The sequence below is a fragment of the Misgurnus anguillicaudatus genome, chromosome 2, assembly GCF_027580225.2.
Source record: "Misgurnus anguillicaudatus chromosome 2, ASM2758022v2, whole genome shotgun sequence".
In the NCBI taxonomy this organism is placed as follows: domain Eukaryota; kingdom Metazoa; phylum Chordata; class Actinopteri; order Cypriniformes; family Cobitidae; genus Misgurnus; species Misgurnus anguillicaudatus.
The window spans coordinates 35,934,207-35,954,694 of NC_073338.2; the positions used below are offsets into that span (position 1 = coordinate 35,934,207).

The following is a 20,488-nucleotide window of genomic DNA, read 5'->3' on the forward strand; positions in this document are numbered from 1 at the left end:
GCAGACTAAGATCTCAAAGAGCATTTGTCAAGATTCAAATGAGCAATTAAACCCGGCAGCAACCATATATTTTCATAAATTTTGCTCAAATCAGGTTGGTCCAGAAAATTCAAACTGCATGTCAAATAAAACTTTACTTACTGTGTATTTTTCCTTAATACTTTTATCAACTTTACTGATACGTTGCACAGTATGCATAGGCCTACTATATCCCGCAGAAATCAAGTAGTGTGGTACTGTAAGATAGTTTTAACATATAGCCATATAGAGAAAGGGCTACTTTTATATGTACTTTAGACTTTTATATGATAGAAGAGGTCTGATGCAAAACCCGCATGCATGACATGTTTTCCTTTAAATAAGCAATTTTTATCAGACTCTTAAAGGAACATTCCACTTTTTTTCATGGCTGCAGGAGGCGTAGTGATGTTGCGCAGTGCCCGAAAATAGTTCCCTGCCATTGAAAGTAGCCATTGGGGCTTATTTTTGGGCAGTGTGTAATATCACTACGCCTGCTGCAGCCATGTTACATCAGCAAAGTCCTTGATTATTACGCCAAAATAAGAGTATAGATCCTAGACATATCTGCCTAGAAAATCGCAGCTTTTACTTTTCTGTCGTTCTTAGTACACGATGTAACTACAGAAGAGTCAAGTTTTAAATAGGAAAAATATCCAAACTCTTAGGTTATTTTTTAGCGCGATGCTAATGGTCTAATCAGATTCAATGGATTATGCTAAGCTATGCTAAAAGTGGTAGCGCCAGACCCGGAGATCAGCTAAATGGATTCCAAAACTGTAAACATTTAATGTTTAACTCTAGGGGAGCTTGAACATGAGCATATTTTCAATAAAGGTTGGATGTCCCTTTATTGGATTCTGCCAAAAAAGCGGTGTTTGTAAATGACCAGAGGCCGAGATTAAGCGGATCTGAAGCATATGTATAATACGAGCATTCGGTTGATGATTTTTTTGTACGAGACCCCAAGTACACACCCAGACAGGGGAGTTCATAAAACTTCTCACATGAGAACAAGCTTTAAGAATTTTGCGATCTGTTAACGTTAAATTGTATCCGCCATTTAGAAAAGCATCTGAAAATCTGGTTTTAGTTTGGTTACATTTCCTCGTATTCTTAGGAAGGGACTTTCCTTGGCTTGTGGACGTATTGTATAACAGGAGGTTTTGGACTGGAATTCGTGTGTGGGAGTTCATATAAAAAGGTTTTTACTGACGAGCTGTCGTTGCCGTGACACATTTGGCATTGTTTTCGGTGTAAAGTTTTAACAAGGGCGGCTTGTGTTACCCCTGCTCATAAAAAGCTATTATCATGATGGGTGGTCGGACGGAGGCAAACACCATTTACTAATTAATTCCTAAAGTTCTTTGGTTTCATCAGAGGAGTGCAGAACAGGATGGGGGGACTTCCATGTCCGTTAAATAGACCGTTTCAGCAGTAACAACATAAACAAGCGGCTGTCCCGGTCCGCATGAACTTCCGGTAAACTCTGCTAAGAATAAATAACAACAAAGTTCTTTAAACGTAGTTTATTTATATAACAAGCAAAAAAACAACACATAGATTACCTAGGAAACCAAAACATTTGTTATTTTCGATGAGGCATTTGTTCAAGAGATCAGTTTAGCAACTAGTCAGACCATTAAAAAAAACGAAACCGGAAGTAAAGTTTGGATCCAGACGTGTATCACGTGGGTCCGATGAAACCATCTATAAGACTCAAGATGATTTTCCTTACACCGTGTATCTGGAGGTTAATGGTGAGATGCCATATAGATATTTCAGCTTGGCGGGTTTGCTTAGGCCAGTGGTTTTCAAACTGGGAGCCGCGAGATGGTGCCGGGGGGCCCCAGTTTTATGACATTTTATAAAATACATTCATTTATCATGAATTCTGTGTAATTAAACCTAAAAAATAATAAGCCAAGTAACCAACAGCACTACTAGGTATAATTTTATGTTTTGTTTAATTAAAATATTACATTTTAAAACCTGTTTTTGTCATAAATTTTCTTTTGGGGGGCGGCGAAAAAATGCACTGTTCACAAGGGGGGCCGCACGCTGAAAAAGTTTGGGAACCACTGGCTTAGGCTATTCAAATTCAAGGAAGTCAACGTTTTATTCTGGGCTGTCAGCTGTACTGTTTCTCTTACAGATGACATGAAAGGGAGGATGAGAGGAAATAGTTTTGTGGCCTTTTGGAATGAACTGCCCTCTTTGACTCGTCACATTTTAAGGAAATGCTTCCTGTATGTCATATTTGTGGGATATTTTAGCTGAAATTAACATTTAGTCATCATTTACTTACAGAATTTTCTCCTCGCCGTAGCTTCAAATGTCAGTCAAAATCAGGTTTGAGGTCAATGACATGCACTTGACATGTACAACTTGGACATCCTGTTAACACAAAGATTTTATTTTCGAAATGACACTTCCTTTGTCCATCTGCTTACCCACAGCTGTTACACCAGCGGACATCCTTTTTGCTCTGTGATGATTTTTTGATATTAGGATGATAGAGGTGAAGTGAAATGGTGTGTCTGTTAATACTCTAGGCCCTGGTATAAATGTTTACTGTAATGCTCAATCCTTAATAGGCTGCATATACTAAATTCTTGCCACTAGGGGGCAGCAGGTAAAACTTTTAAAACCCTATTACAGTAATTTCGTATTAAAGGGGTACATTTCACAAGACTTTTTTAAGTTCTAAAATTAATGTCTGGTGTCTCCAGAGTACATGTGAATTTCTAGCTCAAAATACCACATAGATCATTTATTATAGCATGTTAAAATTGCCACTTTGCCAGCTGTTTTTGGGTGCATCCTTTTAAATGCAAATGAGCTGATTTCTGCACTAAATGGCAGTGCCGTGATTGGATAGTGCAGATTAAGGGGCGGTGTTATCCCCTTCTGACACCACAAGTTTCAATTACCGATTTTTTCACATGCTTGCAGAAAATGGTTTACCAAAACTAGGTTACTGGGTTGGTCTTTTTCACATTTTCTAGGTTGATAGAAGCACTGGGGACCCAATTATAGCACTTAACCTCCTAAGAACTGGTGTGTCCACATACGTGGTCATCACAATTTTTGTTGTTTGCACCATAATACTTAATTCTGTGTAACTGGAACCTGTTGTACACAAACATGGACAGTTACACTGCTTCATGTTCAAAGAAATAATATTTTATTAATATATTTATTGGTTCTTCAAGCCACACCGAAGCTCGGGTCTTAGGAGGTTACACAACATGTCACAAAATATAAAAACATATATATATTTTGATGTTAAGAATATACCATCCTTTTATGAACATTACCATAATTTTGTGTTATCACATTATTTGTACAATTGTACACATTCGAGCATTCTCCTGTACCGTCTTGGTGTACCTATCACCATGCTTTACCCATTGAGCTATATGAACTTGACATTTTTATTAATCTTTTTTATTAATATTATAAAAATGAATACATTTGTAATACTTTAAAATTAATATTAATTAAAATATTTAACTTTAAAAGTAATTTTAATTACTTTAAAGCAGTTACAGGTTTTTGACAAATAATATTGTTTCGGAGAAGCCATAGCATCTGTATATTGATGTAGCCATCATATTAAGGACACATCATCAGTTGTTGTTTTTTTTTTAAAGGATTAGTCCATTTTCTTAAAAAATCCAGATCATTTACTCACCGCCATGTCATCCAAAATGTTGATGTCTTTCTTTGTTCAGCTGAGAAGAAATTATGTTTTTGAGGAAAACATTCCAGGATTTTTCTCTTTTTAATGGACTTTAATGGACCCCAACACTTAACAGTTTTAATGCAGTTTAAAATTGCAGTTTAAAAGGACTCTAAATGATCTCAAATGAGGCATAAGGGTCTTATCTAGCAAAACGATTGTCGTTTTTTGGCAAGAAAAATAAAATATGCACTTCCACAACTTCTCTTCTTCCTCCGGCTGTGTGACAAGCCAGCGCGTGTAATGACGTAGAAAGGTCACGTGTTACATATATAAAACGCACATTTGACTGACACAAAGACATGAATTAGTATCATTCCACATACAACAACGTCGGAACGGTCCTCTTTCTCCACACTTGTAAACACTGGGGCGTAGTTTCGCATACGTCATCCATGACCTCTTGACGTAATGACATATTGGGTGAGGTCGCACTGGCGCGTCACATGACCAGAGATAGACGAGAAGTTGTGGTTTAAAAATGCATATTTTTTATGTGTCTTTCCAAAAATGACAATTGTTTCGCTAGATAAGACCCTTATGCCTCGTTTGGGATCGTTTAGACTAATTTGAAACTGCAATTTTAAACTGCATTAAAACTGTTAAGTGTTGGGGTCCATTAAAGTCCATTAAAATGAGAAAAATCCTGGAATGTTTTCCTCAAAAAACATAATTTCTTCTTGAGTGAACAAAGAAAGACATCAACAGTTTGAATGACATGGTGGTGAGTAAACTATCTGGATTTTTTTTAAAGAAAATTGACTAATCCTTTAAGTAAAAACAATTTAAATATTTCTGAACAGTTTTTTGTGATTGCCAAACAATTGCTGTTGCTAAGTTGTTTTGTGTATTTTGTTATAACACATAAGGGTTGCTAACTGGCCCAAGTCAAAAGAGCCAACAAGTCTGATATTCTCATCCTGAGACCTCCCTACCTTTATGTCTAAAGGATTTTATTGTGCACTTGACGATTATAAAAAGCATTAGTCTGGCCACTAAGAAAATGAATAGCACAACTCTCCTCAACAAACTGCCTGATTCGAGGTACACAGGATGAGTTTAACACACGTTTATTACTGAAAGTCAGTGGTTTGTGGAATCACTAAGCAATAGAGGTGTAGAAGTGATGCTTGCTTTAAAAAGCCCCACTAATTATATGTTTAACACAATTAAATGCAATCTTGTAATAAAACCTCTCTCTCTCTCATCAGGAGGCGTTCGTCGAGCTGTACGGTCGACAAAGAGATTCTGTGTTTCGCAGTTCCTGGTCATCAATAGTGACGGTCTTCAGTCTGGCCGCTCTTGGGGCCGTTGGCTTGACCATAGGGGCCTATCTTGCTCAAAAATGAGGATTATTTCCCTCTATACATTCCTTCTCCTATCTGTCTAAACCCCCTTCTCCTTCCCAGAAGACATCATGTCCCAGGACTGCACCTCTTCAAAGCTTCTTTCCCACAAAGTCTTTCTTTTATCCTCTTTCGAACACAAAAGACAGAAAAGCAGAAGATGAACACGCTGCCGTGAAAGCAAGGGCATGGAGAAAGAGAAATAAGGTGAAAGAGACACGGGTAGAATGAGTTCAGATCTCAAACTGATTGTCTGACACGCTGCATGTTTATTAACAATTTGAAGTGTATATCAGACAGTGTTGTACAGTACTTGTACAATTTTGGAGGATTGAAAGACAAAACAGAATGAAGAAATGTCTTGGAAACGATGGACATGGAGGAGGTTTTAAGGAAGGTCCTGGATGGAAATTGTTTAGAAGATGAATCCTTCGAATGACAGCAAACATGCCCTTATGCTCAGGTCATCAACCAACCTGTAAATGGCCTTGAAGGAGAAAGTATTTTAAAATCGATAAAAGATTGTGACAAGGAAGAGAAAGAGATTCAAAGATGAAATAAACAGCATGTGTTGTATTAAGCTTCGCCTTCAGAATGAAAAAGAGGTTAAACTCCATAGGTGGAGAAAAGAAATTCTGGGTTTGTATCATTGGATAAAGTATACCCATAACACTTGGCTTATAATCCAATAATATAAAAACGCAAATGTCATTGACAATCAGTAACCGTTGATGGGGACCACTGAAATTAATGTGAGGTGAATCCTAACTCGTAAAACTTAAATGTTGTTTTGTATAGTAGCTAGATTACCAACAAAGCTTTCTTTAAAATGAATATGCCAAACATTTTGAGGATGTATGTAGTGACATCACACTTAGCAGAAGTCTTATCTACTATAATGTCCATGCATGCCCTAAAAGAATGGTAAACCTTACACTGTAAAAAATGATTTGTTGGATCAACTTAAAAAAGTAAATTATCTGGTTGCCTTAAAATATTGAGGTAATTCAACTTAAAAATATTAGTTTTCCCAAAAAAAGTGTGTAAATTGCATCAACTAATATTTTTTAAGTTTATGGCTACCAGGTAACTTACTTTAAGTTGTTCTTGCAGTGCATAAACTCAGTAGTCATTTTTCATGAAGTAGTGTATGCACATCATAAAACATAAAAAAATGCAAAATTACAATAAGATTTTGTATGCATATTGCGTTTATGACAATTAAGCACATTTCAAGTAGCCTAATGTACAATGTTTTTATTTTTGTGTGAAATGTGAGCAGAATGTCTTCATGAGACTCCCCAGTTGTCCAGATCGGTTTTTCCTATTATTATTTATTTATAAAACATTTAGGGGTCAGTTTGGTCCGGTTTAAACCAATCCATTCTGTGTACCTTGGATTTGGCGTTTACAGTTTTTTGCCTAATTTTTGTTCCTAAACCAAAAAGCTTAAACAAATCCTGCCACACGTTTGAATGATTAGAAGGCAGGAAATGAAACATTTACGTGCAAGACTTATGGGCAACTTTACACAGTGTGTGCTATAAAACCAGCTTTGGTGCTTTTGCATTGGCTGCTTTCGGGTTCATGTGGAACTTGGAACAACAGAGAAGCAACAGCTACATCTTTCCTACAAGGTGACCGTTATTAAATGTATGCGTGGACTGATGTAGCATTGTTTTTTTTTTATAAACAAAATCTCCTCTACAGTGTCATTGTATGGGGTGCTATTAAACATTTGAAAAATAGATGCGCTTTGACCTTTAGTAGGTCTTACATTTGTAACAAGTCAATGTTCCTTGTATGGATACCTTTATGTTCATTTTATCATGTGATATCTAAAATGTATAGTATTTTATTCAACCATGTTAACAAAGCAGATAAACTGGCATGTTGTAGGCTACATGTGTAAAGGAACTGCCATGTCTGTACTGTATGTATTTGCGTGGTCAATAACAGCTGTCACAAAAGAAAATTGAAGCATAGAAAACAAGTTCGCTTATATAGTAAGCAGTGTGTCTGCTCACAATAGATGCTGTTTGTCTTTAGTTTACAACTACGACTTTCTTTGACACACTAACTGGCTACATTTGCTTAAATGTTTTCATAACAGATTGCTATTTTATTTAAATTTTATGTATTTATTTTAGGTACCGTAATCATAAAAATTTCATTTATAACATAATTTAGGATTTATTTTATTTTTTTAGATCCTCTAAAGGATTTGGAGCAATATTACACCGTAAAAAAAACATTTTCGCTCTTAAATTTTTAAGACTAACTAACTTGAATTTTCAATTCATTTTAATGGTATTGACTAGTGATGAGCTGTTACTTATAAAAATGACATAACTAAAGCAAATTCAACTTGATTTAATAAGTTACAGCAACTCATCACTTGTCAAGATTGTTGAAATGACTAAAAAAAATCCTAGTTGATTAAACTTAAAAATGTAAGTGCAAAAAGATTTTTTTACAGTGTAGATCTTAATTTGCTGAATTAATGCTGCTTAAAAAATTAGTGATGGGCAAAGATTAATTGCGATTAATCACATACAAAATAAAAGTGATTTTTTTTGCATAATATAAGTATGTGTACTGTGTGTAATTATTATGTATCTTTAACCACACACACATACATTCATTTCAGAATTTTTTTATTTATATATCAATTTTTTAAATTTATATAATATAGTGCTGCCTCACGATTAGTCGCGACTAATCGTTTGCGGAGTAAAGGTTTTTGTTTACATAGTGTATGTGGGTGTACTGTGTATAATAATTATGTATAAATACACATACACACATGCATGTATATAATTAAGAAACATTTGCATGTGTAGATGTTTATATTTATATATAATCTATATTATATATAAATATTTATTATATAAATAATATTTTTTTCTTAAAATTATACATTTATGTGTGTGTATTTATATAAACATAATTATTATACACAGTACACACACACATATATTATGTAAACAAAAACTTTTGTTTTGCAAACGATTAGTCGCAACTAATAGCACTAATATAATATATATATACACACACATACACACACACTTAAATGTTTCTTAAATACATACATGCATGTGTGTGTATTTATATATACATAATAATTACACACCACACACACACAGAAATTATGCAAAAAAATATATATATATTTTGTATGCGATTAATCGCGATTAATCTTTGCCCAGCACTATAAAAAGTATAAAGATTATAACGTCTATAAATCGTAATTGCCTGCTAGATGTGTGGCGATATATTGAATGTTAATATTTCTTTTCATTTAGTCAATTCCACTGTTGCTGTAGTCGTGATTTTGTTTCATGATTCATTCACAACATTTTTTTTCTTCTGTAATTTATTTCAGAATCAAACAATATACTTAACAAAAAAGAAGGTGGAGCTTGATTTAATCCATTAGCAAATGGTTGGATAGTAAAAAGTGGGTTTCATACCAGAATCATATAAGCCGCTGAAAGCAAGTTTGCACTGGATTGTGGATGACTAATTTCTTTCCTAAAACACTGTCAGCTATTTTTGAGATACTTTTGATTTCATGTTCAGATTATTAGTATAATTATAATATTGTTAAATCAACTTTAACATGTCTTTTTAGTTTAAGTCAAATATGACTCGTATCTCTACTAATATCCAGCAGATATTTTGAACATAATTCTGGATCTTTCATTTGTTTATTTTTCTTTAAATTCATCCGTTAATGTCCGAAATGAAAATTAAACTTTGATCTGATTTATTTGCCCAGAAGGTTATTTTCACTAAAACCGCCTTGATGAAATTTAACTTCTGTTTGGGAAAATACATGTCTTATTCTCATGTCTTTTTAGTTTAAAAAGCTATGTGATATAAATATACCATATAATGTATAAATTGACCTTTTCTTTGCACTATAGTATATGAGTGCTTTAATATTTATTGTAATCAATTGAAGAATACATCTTTAGACTGTATTTAACATTAGGTAACATCTCATTCATGAGCACTCTCTGAAGAACATAAGAAGACACAAAAATATACCAGTTTCCGAATTATCCTGTGTTGTTACACCTTTTCACAATTCAAAGAGAGCTGCTACATTAGCCAGTATGTCATAGTAATGCACAATACAAACACACACAAAGTTACTGTGTTCACCATGCTGTTGTGTATAATCTTGTGTCTCTGCTTGAATAAGCTACTAGAGTCCTTCTGTTCCTGCCAAACAATCAAGAATACAATAAAACGAATTAAAGACCTTTTTGCCTGCATGAAATCACTGATTGAAGGTGAGGTGGTAAAGGATTCATGATGATTGATTTCTCGAGATTACAAAGCAATCGCAGTAATTTTAAGGGGAAATACACACAAGGTACAACCACCACAAGCATGTGGGTGTTATTTGTTTCCTCGACTTCAAAGTCCCAGAGCGTGACATGCATCTTCAGCCCCTTCATCCTACAAATGTCACACATGTAAAAAATAACTCCCTCAGGCAAGCTTTCACATTGCACTCAATCTCTTCTGTACACACACACACACGGGCACGCTTGTGTTTCAGAGACACTGCTGCCTCGCGACCGAACCTGTGAAAAGCATGATGCGGTAAAATGAATGATGACAGAAAAGAGGAGAGAGAGAGAAATGAGAGGATCTCAATTATGGCTGAAAATATTAAAGCGTAACTAAACCCCTGGTCAGAGCCTGACTCCGCCCACTGGCAATATTTGAAAAATGCAAGAAAAGTGGGCAGATCCCAACGGAGATACAGGGGACGAACTAAGCTCGTACCAAGTGTGTGGTGAGATTGTAACAAGGACGTGGTGAGCTTGAACCTGCTTACGTCACGAGTCATTTTTTTGGACCCAATAGGAAAATTCAACTGCAGTAGCCACCGTTTAACCTGAAAAGGGCAGCACTCAGACGTTTTTACACCATATTGTAGCATTGAAACACTTTATATCCAAATGTCAAAAAAGTTACTCAAATTAATGAACGGCACTAATAAAGCATCATTCTTACAGATCATTAACTAAAAAAAGTTGGTTTAGGGTTTAGTTACTCTTTAAATTCCAGAAACATTTAAAACTTGGTGACCCCCATTTATACCATTATAAAGCCCTGAAATAGGCCTACTACTAACAGAGATGTTCCACTTTAACATCTTATTACATTGACTCTCTGGACCAGAACAATACTGCTAATTTTATTTAATTTCATTACATTCTAAAAAAAATGCTGGGTTATTTTCAACCCCTGTGTTGAGCTAATATGGGACGATAATCTGAACACAAGGTTCATACCCAACAATAAAGCAAAATACTTTGGCACTTTAACCGCACAATAGGTAAAACGTTGTTGTGGTTTTTGGAGTGACTATGAAGAATTATTCTGAAAGCAGGGGGTTTCATTGCTAAAAGATTGCATTATTATTAGTAGGAGGATAAAATCTGAGTAATATGGCCGAGTTGTCTGCAGACTGAGCCAACTGAAATTTCTGAAGTCTCTCTACCTTCTTAAATGCATGTTCTCATGCACATTTCATCATTAATTATTAGTGGAACAAAAGGCTCATACACTTCTCCCAATGCTACACAAAATTGCATTATACATAGGCTGTGTGAGCGCATGACAGTCAAACATGGGGCACACTACATATTTTCTTTAGTGCCAAAACCATGTGAGCACATTCACATGAGATATAGAATAACTCAATGTATAATGGCAAAATCATGAGCACACTCAAGACTATAGTAGTAGCTCAAATAGATAATGGTAAAATAATGTGTACATATGGTTATATTCACAAAATTTGATTCCTATATATTTTTAGTTAACAAAACATTCCACAATGTTTGCACTAAAACCTTTTATAGCCTATATAAAGCCTATATAAATATATAAAACAATAGGATGTAACATAGGAGTCATTCTTCAATTGGGGTGGCAAATGAGTAAAACTGCTTGTTTGTTTTCTTTTAATAAAGTTTATTGTTATGCAATTAAAATTAGTTTAATATGCTATATCCATTGAAATTGAAACTTAATAACATCTTTCATTTTAAATATTTTTTACATTTTAAAAAACACTGGTGAATGTTGGTTTAACACTGGTTTATGTCTGTGGTGTTACCAATATTTGAAGTAAAAAGACAGTAAAACCACAGACAGATTAGCCTAAATACAGTCTTTTCTAAAATGGAGGCTGCCATTATGATGATTTCAAGATCAGTACGTATTTATCAAAATTTTGTTTAAATGTTTAAAATCTGCAAGTTAAAAGCATAAGACCACAAAGACAAATAAAGTGTGACACATGAAATTTAAGAAAATGCATGCGGTAGAATGCATTTTAAGTAGAATTTTAAGAAAATTAATAAGAAAGAATGCACTCACCATGCACCCCTTAATCAACCAGCACCTGCAATGACCTTTACACACAGGTAGTTGTCCAAATCGATTTCCTCATTTTCTTAAAGGGGCGACATTTATTGTTGTACCACAGACATGAATTTGGGGGAAACTACTTTTTTCTTAAATATTACAAATAAATAAAAATATTGTTACAATTACAATACATGAGACCTCTCTTGAGACAGAGCGCAGCGCGTCATAACCTGAAAACCACGCCCACCGGGGGGGAAACAATCCAACCTTCTCCATTGACTTTGTATTGCGAGAAGCCGCCTCCTTGTCATTTCTGGCTTATAACAAAAACTGAATAATGCCTAAAAGCTGCTGTGTGACAATATGTACAGCTAACAAGCCAAAAAACCCAGAAATAAGTTTTTATAAGCTGTCGAGCCGTAAAACCCAACCTTTAAGGAGAATAAAGTGGATCGCCGACTACGTTTCCCCCTAGTGGACGCAGTTTTACTAATAGAAGTACTATGAAAAGTTGCCTGAATCCATTTTTGTGTCTTTAAACGCTCGTTTTTTGGGGTCGACAGCTTATAAAAAATTATTTACATATTAAACTTAAAAACAAAATAATACAGAAAAGGTGCTTTTTGACATGGTTTATATATAAAAAGCAAAAAAAAAAAACATAAATAAGTTTTTATAAGCTGTCGACTTCAAAAAACGAGCGTTTAAAGTCACAAAAAGATACAGGCAACTTTTCATAGTACTTCTATTAGTAGAACTGCGTCCACTAGGGGGAAACGTAGTCGGCGATCCACTTTATTCTCCTTAAAGACTGGGTTTTACGGCTCGACAGCTTATAAAAACGTATTTCTGGGTTTTTTGGCTTGTTAGCTGTACATATTGTCACACAGCAGCTTTTAGGCATTATTCTGTTTTTTGTTATAAGCCAGAAATGACAAGGAGGCGGCTTCTCGCAATACAAAGTCAATGGAGACGGTTGGATTGCTTTCCCCCCGGTGGGCGTGGTTTTCAAATTTGCATAACTGCGCTCTGTCTCTATGGCGGGAACATGCCTATTTTGTTACAAATTAAATCTCTCAAACTCAATTAAATATGTATAAATATAAATGTATATACTCTAAAGACCCTAAACTTGTGTGAGCTTAACAATTTTTTTTATACTCAATCTATTGAATCTCCATTTTATTTTCCCCTGGCTTCCTCTGTTCCTCATCTATTATTCTATATGCTTTTTTCTATTGTACTTTTAAAGCCAACTGTTTTCCCACACTAATTCCAAAGCAGTACTGTTGCTTTGCTCTTGCAATACTTTGCTGTCATATGCCAATATGCACACAGCATGCAGAAAATGTAGTTGTAGCATCTAGCATGCCACTCTGTTTTTGTTTCCATCAAGCCACACTTTTGGTGTACGTTATAACATAAAGGTTATACGTACATCTTTATTTCATTATGGCATTCATGAATATTATCTAGAAGATCTATATATTGGCACTATTGGCACTGGAGTAAATAAACTCTTCCACACCATCATCAACCTATACTCTAGTGTTCTTGTTTTGCGACCTCTAGCGGTGAAAATTACATATTGTGCCTAAAACACGTACAGTTTCTCTGTACATCGTGACAGACAAAAAACTGAGCCACCTCAACCAGGTACACACTTAAACTCACTATGTGTAGACAGAGGAAAACATGGCTGTCTCTTGAGCTGAGGTTTTGTCTGCACTTTTTGTCTAAACAAAATCAAAACAGAACTGCACTGTCTAACAGAATGCACAACTATACAGATGATCAGAAAATACTTGAAATTAAAACCATGAAACAATGAAAAACTGATTTTTCTATTATAGTCATCTGCCTTGGCATATTTAAATGTGTATTTTTATCTGCTAGCTAACACTGTATTTTTATTTCTATATTTACATCATATTCACTTCACCTTTAATTTTGTACTACATTTATATTTCTTTTGGAAAAGTATTTGCACTATTGCACTACTGCATTGGCAGTACAAATGTAAATTTTTTTTGTCATGCCAGTAAAGTCACTTAAATTAAAATTAAGCGAGCGAGACAAAGACAGAACAACAGAAAGAAAGAGAGACATTACCCTCACACACACTATCCCATGCATTTCAAAATTTTGTTTCCGCAATGAATCTTCAGTAATTCTTAAGAATATTGTGAACTGTGTTACACTTACCAAACAATGAATCATATATATAAATCTATATTAAAATATCTTTCTGCAAAGACATTGCACCATATATTACATGTACTATACCAGTGTTTCCCAACCAGTGGGCCGGGGCCCACAGGGGGGCCTCAGCAGATTTCCAAGGGGGCCTCAAGATGACTTAAAATTATTAAAAATTATCAAGCATTAAAATAAGCTAAAACAAGCAAAAATCAAGATGTTTCTTATTATTTTGGCCATTTTAGTAATGAATATACATCTCTGTCTAGTCATTCCAAGCTCTATTTAATTTTATTTGGAAAAAATTGAGTGAGTGGGGGGTCTTTTAATATTAAATTGTGGGCAACTAGGGGACCTTGAAGTGCAAAAGGTTGGGAACCACTGCACTATAACATGAGGATGTGAGGGCAGCGCCCCACTGTGGCTATCCTTTTATTACTGATCATAATACTATAATAGGTAATCATACAGCTCAGTTCAACATTTTTGAAACCACCTTTTAAATGAAGCAACAAAAAATACAATTCAAACATATGTAAATGCATTGTCAATATTTTTCAACACAACCACATAAAACATAAACCATAATGATGTAAATTCCTGTCTGAACAACTGTACACTTTTTCATCTTTCACGGAAGAAGTTTTAATAAGGAAAAATAAAAATTCAATCAAACATCCAAGATTTGTATTTTTTTTAAACGCATGCCAATAAAACACTATTGGCATGTGTTCTCAGAGCACTTGTGTTTAAAGCAGCACATGAACTGAAGTGCAAAGAAGCGCATTTCAATCGGCAACTGCAAGCTTTGACATTCATGCTCTTTAGTGTTTATAATGGGTAACATACTAGCAACAACACTATAGAAAGTCACAATAGAAAAATAAAGCTCTGTATACAGTATAGTCTCTTAGCATAGGACATTCTTTGTTCCAGTAAAAATACAGCCTACAACAGTGCGTACATACATTCATTTTCCATAGACAATATATAGGGGGTGAAAAGGCACAATTAATACAGTATTTGACAAAAGGCAACCTCATGAAACCCGTCCACATCACATTTCAACCAAAACAAAATTCTCGCATTAAACAAAACCTAGCTTATTACAACTCTGCCCTACCCTCATAACCTTAATAATGCAAAAATGTATGTACATTTGTTGTACTCTCTGATAAAAAAAAAATCACATATGAAAAAAAATAGTACAGTATTTACTGCAAAAAAATAAATAAAAACATCCAGACTGTATATGTTACTGAGAATATGAGGGGGAAATAAACCCTAATGGTCCTAAAAAATAAGTTTCATTTAATCATCACAACATATTTTTTTACAAAAACTGCTAAATGCCTTACACTTGCACCACCTACTGCCAGGTTCTCTAACTTTTTACAAACAAGAATAATGGCAATTGCTTCTTATTGCACAAGAATCAAGAACCTGCAAGTCTGTGTCTCTCATCTAACCAATACAATCTCAGCAAGGTCTTAATTTAAGGAAAGTTTCCACTTCAAATACTCAACCAAAAATAGATTACAGTGCCAATGATATAACCCAGACCCTGCTAGAACACAAAAAGAGACTTCCTCCCCGTTCTTAAATTAGCACTATCAGTGATGGCTATCAAAACCAGCAGCATAACTAGGCAAACATGCCCAGCATTCAAAGCAGAGTACAGTATAGCGGCAGATTCAGATGACTGGCCCACCATGAACGTCAAATAATGTGTGTTCATTCCTACTGCTGTAGATTTAAATGCCATCATTTGGCTTGGGCACAATTTTCTGCCCTTAAATGAGGATCTAAAAATGTCTCTTGGTGCTTCCTGCTGGAGCTGTCGGTTCTCCAAATGGAAATTCGCATTTGTCTCGTACCTTCAAAATCATCATTCCGTCACACTGTCCCTCCTGCGTCCTCCTGTGAGCAAAAGATAAATTGAGTAAAAAAAAAAAAAAATCTGTAACTACATAAACATAATGAAGCAAAAAGGTTCTGCAGGGACTACAAGAGTTTTCATAGTTAATGAATTTCCTTGAAACTTTATGACTTTTCCAGGTCTCATTAAAGGAAAAATAATTTCTCCCATTAAAATTACATCACTCTAAATTACCTTTTCGCTTTCGAAATAGCATCGCTTATAGCAAAGACATTCAAAACAGCATGCTAAACAGCATGTGAGAGATGAAGATGCAGTTTTCCCAGCATGCTTCAGAAAGAGGCTGAGGGCGCATGCCATATTCCAATTACTATTTAATCATAAAGCTATTTTTGTCTTGTATTGATTCTTCATCACACATTGTGTCTGTTTTATATTCATACAATTGCTGTAGTTTGTGCTATACTCAGTCAGTATAGTGACAGACAGCTATCAAGCATGTTTATTGTTTGGTAACTAACATCTACATTAACCACCATCAAAAGCCAACAAGTCCTGCAGACCAGCTTAGCAGCTGTGACAGTACCTGTGGCCAGGGGGTCAGAGAGGGACACTCGGGTGGTAGATGTCCAGGTGGAGAAGAGTTGGGGTCCGGGGAAGAGTAGAGAGGAGAGAAGGAAAAGTGAAATGGGAGGTGGGATTAGGAATTCTGTGCGTCTATACCTGCGGGTGTGAGTACCAGCGCCTGCAGGATATCAGACAGGGAGATGATGCCCTCAATGCTTGAGTTCTCATCCACTACTACCAGCCTGTGCACCTACAAGACAGAAACAACATAAACACAATTAACATTCACTTCCTTTGTATGAAAATAAGTATTTTTCAAAGAAAAAGAATAAAAAAAAAGGTAAAAAGTTAGTAAATGATCAAATTCTCATATTTTGTTTAAACTAGTCCTTTAAATATGTAGAAACCATCTGTGGGAGGCTGTTGATTACCACAGACTGATCTAGCAGTGTGAAAAGAAAATCCATTTATACACTTACAATGGAAGCGCAGCGAAAATTTATTTTTTGGTCCCCATGCACTGAAATCTCAGAAATGAATCTCACCTCGGCTTTGACTATTCTGTCCACTATGGTCTCCAGAGTCTCATTACGATGGCATTTCATGACTCCTTCAAAGTACTGCGAGCGATGGAGTAGAGCCTGGGTCACTGTGATGTCCAGGTTATTGTAAGTCTTTTCAGCAGCCAGGTTCTACACACACCCACAACACTAATGAACACAGAGCAACGCTATACTGTAGCAACCTTTCCATATAGCCACAACACACACTATACTATACTACACAACTTAAAGTCCAGAACTCAAATTGGAAAAGTTCATAACTCCAATGCTGAAAGTACATTGTTGTGTGTTTGACATTTTAGGACATTTTAGTATACCCCTTATAAGTGTGTCTGACATGTTTTCTTGTAAATTAGCATTTTTTATGAGGCACTTTTGTTAAGGTTTAGTAATTTTACTTTGATGGCAATGAAAAGGTTATTAGTCAGTCATTAAAATGCCTTATTTTCACAAATAACACTTTTTTAAAAATATTTTATTGGTATTAAACTAATTTTACTGTCGTTTGCTGCAAACCCCCCTAAATGAATGCGTTTTTTCGGCAAAAACCTCTACTTCTACAAAAAACCCACTTCTTTGGACAAGACAGTAAACAGTTGCAAAATTACTAAAGATGCAATTAGAAACATTGCAATTTATGAAAGAAAGAATGTAAAAATAAAGAAAAATGGGAGGGGGGGCTGTGATCCATGTCACTGCCACATTCGGGGGTGTATTCAGTTCCAATTACAAGGAACACAAGTTTGAATGTGATTCACTGTCGTTTTGCACGCCGTCTGCAATCCAATTAATCTTCCATGCACTTAGAGGATTTTGCTGAAAAATCAATGTGATGTTTAGCGGACTTTGCCAACAAAGCAGTTTTTCAGAATGACCTAAGACTGGGATTAAGGGGATTTGAAGTGAAGGTATTTAATGGACATATAGAAGGGCTGTGCAATTAATCATTTTTGATTTTCAATTTTTGATTCTAACAATTACAAAGACAAGATAATTGAGATAAAACTATAATTTTGCAATTAAAATATAAATTGTGTGCTGCTGGAGCTGGACAGATGTGTTTGCATGGCACCACTGCTGAAATATATGGCCTATTGCAACAATTACTTAATAAAAAATAAATTCATGTTTTTAAAGTCACCGAGTAATGATTTTTGCTGCAAAACATTATGATTTTGCCCATAATCAAGCAGCCCTAACATATAATATAATGCCGAGAGCATTCGGTTTTGAAACCCATAGAAAATTATAACAAACAACATTTTAATATTAAAATACAATGATTAGTTTGTATTTTACTGAAGAATAAAGTCATATACTGTACATCTGGGATGAAATGAGTAAGTAAATTATATTTGAAAAATGTTATATCTGATTTAACTATTCCTTTACTGTAAGCAGATTTAAGAAGTGAATGTAAAACTTATATACTTACAATAACATCAAATTTGGAGTAAATGTCCACAACCTTTCCTGCAGGAAAAACAAATTAAGTGTGACTAGACTATATTTCTGAATATGTCTGAATTTGGCAAATTTGAAGACGAATTATAACAAAATGGATTAGGAGCAGACTAAACTGATATTTGTGCCAATAACAAAACAGGCTGCAGTATATTGGCAGAAAGGTTTGATTACTGCATGTTGTTACCCTTAACGTCCACCACAGGCAGGGCAGAAACTCTCCTCTCCACAAAGATGCCCAGTGCTTTAATGATGGGTGTATCTGGATGAATGAAAGCTATGTTGATGTATGTGCCAATGCCAAGTTCATCTAGAGTTTGCCTCATGAAGGCTGGTTTGGGCATCTCACACACCTATAAGATCACAACACATACAGAAATGTCAGTACACACAGAAACTTCTGCTTTATGATTTTTTATATTCACTTTTGCTTAAAATTATCATTCATACAGTAACAGTGTGATTATTTTACACATGAAATATAAGCTTGATCATATATTATTTTGAATATTTTTAAACATGTTTGCCAAATTTCAATGTGCTCTAAGCATAATACTAAGTGTAGTTCTTAACTCCATTTTAATGAATGTGATAATGCCTTGAGACTCAGTTCAGTTAGTTAGTCATTAGTTAGAGTTAGTTTAAAGAAAGTGGATCTGTTTTGCTATACTCACAAAGAGCTGCAGAAACTTGAGGATTCTTTTGTGTGTGAGAATGTAGAGTGCGTTTCCTGTGACGGGATCGATCACCGGCAGACGGTGGATCTTATTTTTTATCAGCGAGTAAACAGCATCGAATATACTGGAAAACACAATACAGCAAAAGATCACAAGAAACCAGACACTCTCATGTTGCTATTAAATCTGTCCTGAACATAGAAGATAATGGCACAGAAGGTCCAAATGAGTTATTTGACATAATTGCTAAATTGGTGTCAAGATGTTCCCAAAAACCAAAGATGAAGCATGATCAAGCTGTTTAAAAAATGCGAGTCTCACCTTGCATCTGGAGATATGTTGACTAAGGGTTTGAAAGTTTCTTGCAGATAAAGTTCTGTAACCAAAAGCAAGAAAAAACATTAAGTTCAAACAACGATGTCATAAAAAATGTATCCACATTTAATTTAAAATCCACAACAGGGGTGTGAATAACAAATAAGCTGATAAATAGCAAATAGTGACTTAAAGGTGCAGTGTGTAAATTTTTGAAGTAACTTTTGACAGCAATGCAATAGATAACTATATTATCAGTGGTGTATAAAGACCTTATATAATGAACTCAATTGTTTTTATTACCTTAGAATGAGCCATTTTATCTACATACACAGTGGGTCCCCCTACACGTAAGCCGCCATTTTGCGCAGCCATGTTTCTACAGTAGCCCTAAACGGACAAAATGCTCTAAAGAGCGCATTTGTCACTATGTTGTCTCAGATGATGACATGTCTGTCCTGTGACAGCTATCGTAGCTTCTCTATGTGCTTCAAAAGGGAGGGGTGAAATTTGCAACCTGACCACTAGATGCCACTAAAATCTACACACTGCACCTTTAATGGAATGATTAATTATGGACTACTACTGTGGATGAACTGTTGTGGAAAAGTTTGAGATTTTCAGACAAAAATGACATGAAAATAAGTAAATAACAATACCAACAGTAAAAACAAACATTTGTTACAAAACAAATAAATATTTACCTCTCCAAGTCTCAATTTTATGCTCCTCCATCTCATATATTTGCACCTGAAGCAAACATTAAAAGGAACATGACATGCACAATGTTAACTGATCTGACAACCTTATAATATAAATGTCAACATAGATCAAGCTCTGGGTCTATTAAGGTTTAGCACTTCTATTTGAAGGACACATTGAGTAATGCCTTCAAGATCTCAGCACTGAGAAATTTAGGACAGTGGCTATCAGAAGATAAAAATGCTATTCACGGTGACACCGCAGCATGTTGCAAGCTTGTTGAGATTTTGTGATGTATAAACTCTTACCAGCGGTGATTTGTAGTATCTGTGCAGTATGATGATGAAGTCTGTGATGGTTAACATTCCTAATAAGCAAAAAAGTATTTGTTTTTATGATCAAACTGGAAGACGCAGCATTAAATGATAACACAATAAAAATAAGGAAGTAGCAAAGAAACGCATCTAATTTGCAACAAGAAATCATCACCACCTACCTGAACTAGGCATCTACAATTCTGTTACGGCCGAGCAAACAATGTCCTAAAGCAATGTTTTTATTGCTCACTTTGTAATTCTATTACTGATTAAATATTTTGGCATTACATTTAAGAC

General features: G+C 35.0%; 2 protein-coding genes across 11 annotated transcripts in view; one reads left to right on the top strand and one right to left on the bottom strand.

The window, feature by feature from the left end:
* Positions 1 to 8,465, top strand: part of bcl2b (BCL2 apoptosis regulator b) — a 49,047-nt gene extending 40,582 nt beyond the window's left edge. Inside the window, exon 2 of the mRNA XM_055202994.2 lies at positions 4,975 to 8,465. Coding sequence (XP_055058969.1) covers positions 4,975 to 5,112 — 138 coding nt within the window. The 3' untranslated portion in view covers positions 5,113 to 8,465. The remainder of the gene's footprint in view (positions 1 to 4,974) is intronic.
* Positions 8,466 to 14,327: 5,862 nt separating this feature from the next.
* prkag2b (protein kinase, AMP-activated, gamma 2 non-catalytic subunit b) overlaps positions 14,328 to 20,488 on the bottom strand; it is a 35,942-nt gene continuing 29,781 nt past the window's right edge. For 7 of the 10 annotated variants that reach the window (XM_055203005.2, XM_055203007.2, XM_055203006.2 and 4 more), the window contains 9 exons: positions 20,183 to 20,241; positions 19,877 to 19,922; positions 19,179 to 19,233; positions 18,855 to 18,981; positions 18,368 to 18,533; positions 18,152 to 18,189; positions 16,699 to 16,845; positions 16,310 to 16,403; positions 14,328 to 15,627 (listed from right to left, as the gene is read on the bottom strand). In XM_055203005.2, coding sequence (XP_055058980.2) covers positions 15,596 to 15,627; positions 16,310 to 16,403; positions 16,699 to 16,845; positions 18,152 to 18,189; positions 18,368 to 18,533; positions 18,855 to 18,981; positions 19,179 to 19,233; positions 19,877 to 19,922; positions 20,183 to 20,241 — 764 coding nt within the window. In that variant the 3' untranslated portion in view covers positions 14,328 to 15,595. Of the gene's footprint in view, positions 15,628 to 16,172; positions 16,404 to 16,698; positions 16,864 to 18,151; positions 18,190 to 18,296; positions 18,534 to 18,854; positions 18,982 to 19,178; positions 19,234 to 19,876; positions 19,923 to 20,182; positions 20,242 to 20,488 lie in introns of those variants that run through there. The other 3 variants (XR_008643964.2, XM_055203008.2, XR_008643965.2) reach the window with 3 other exon arrangements.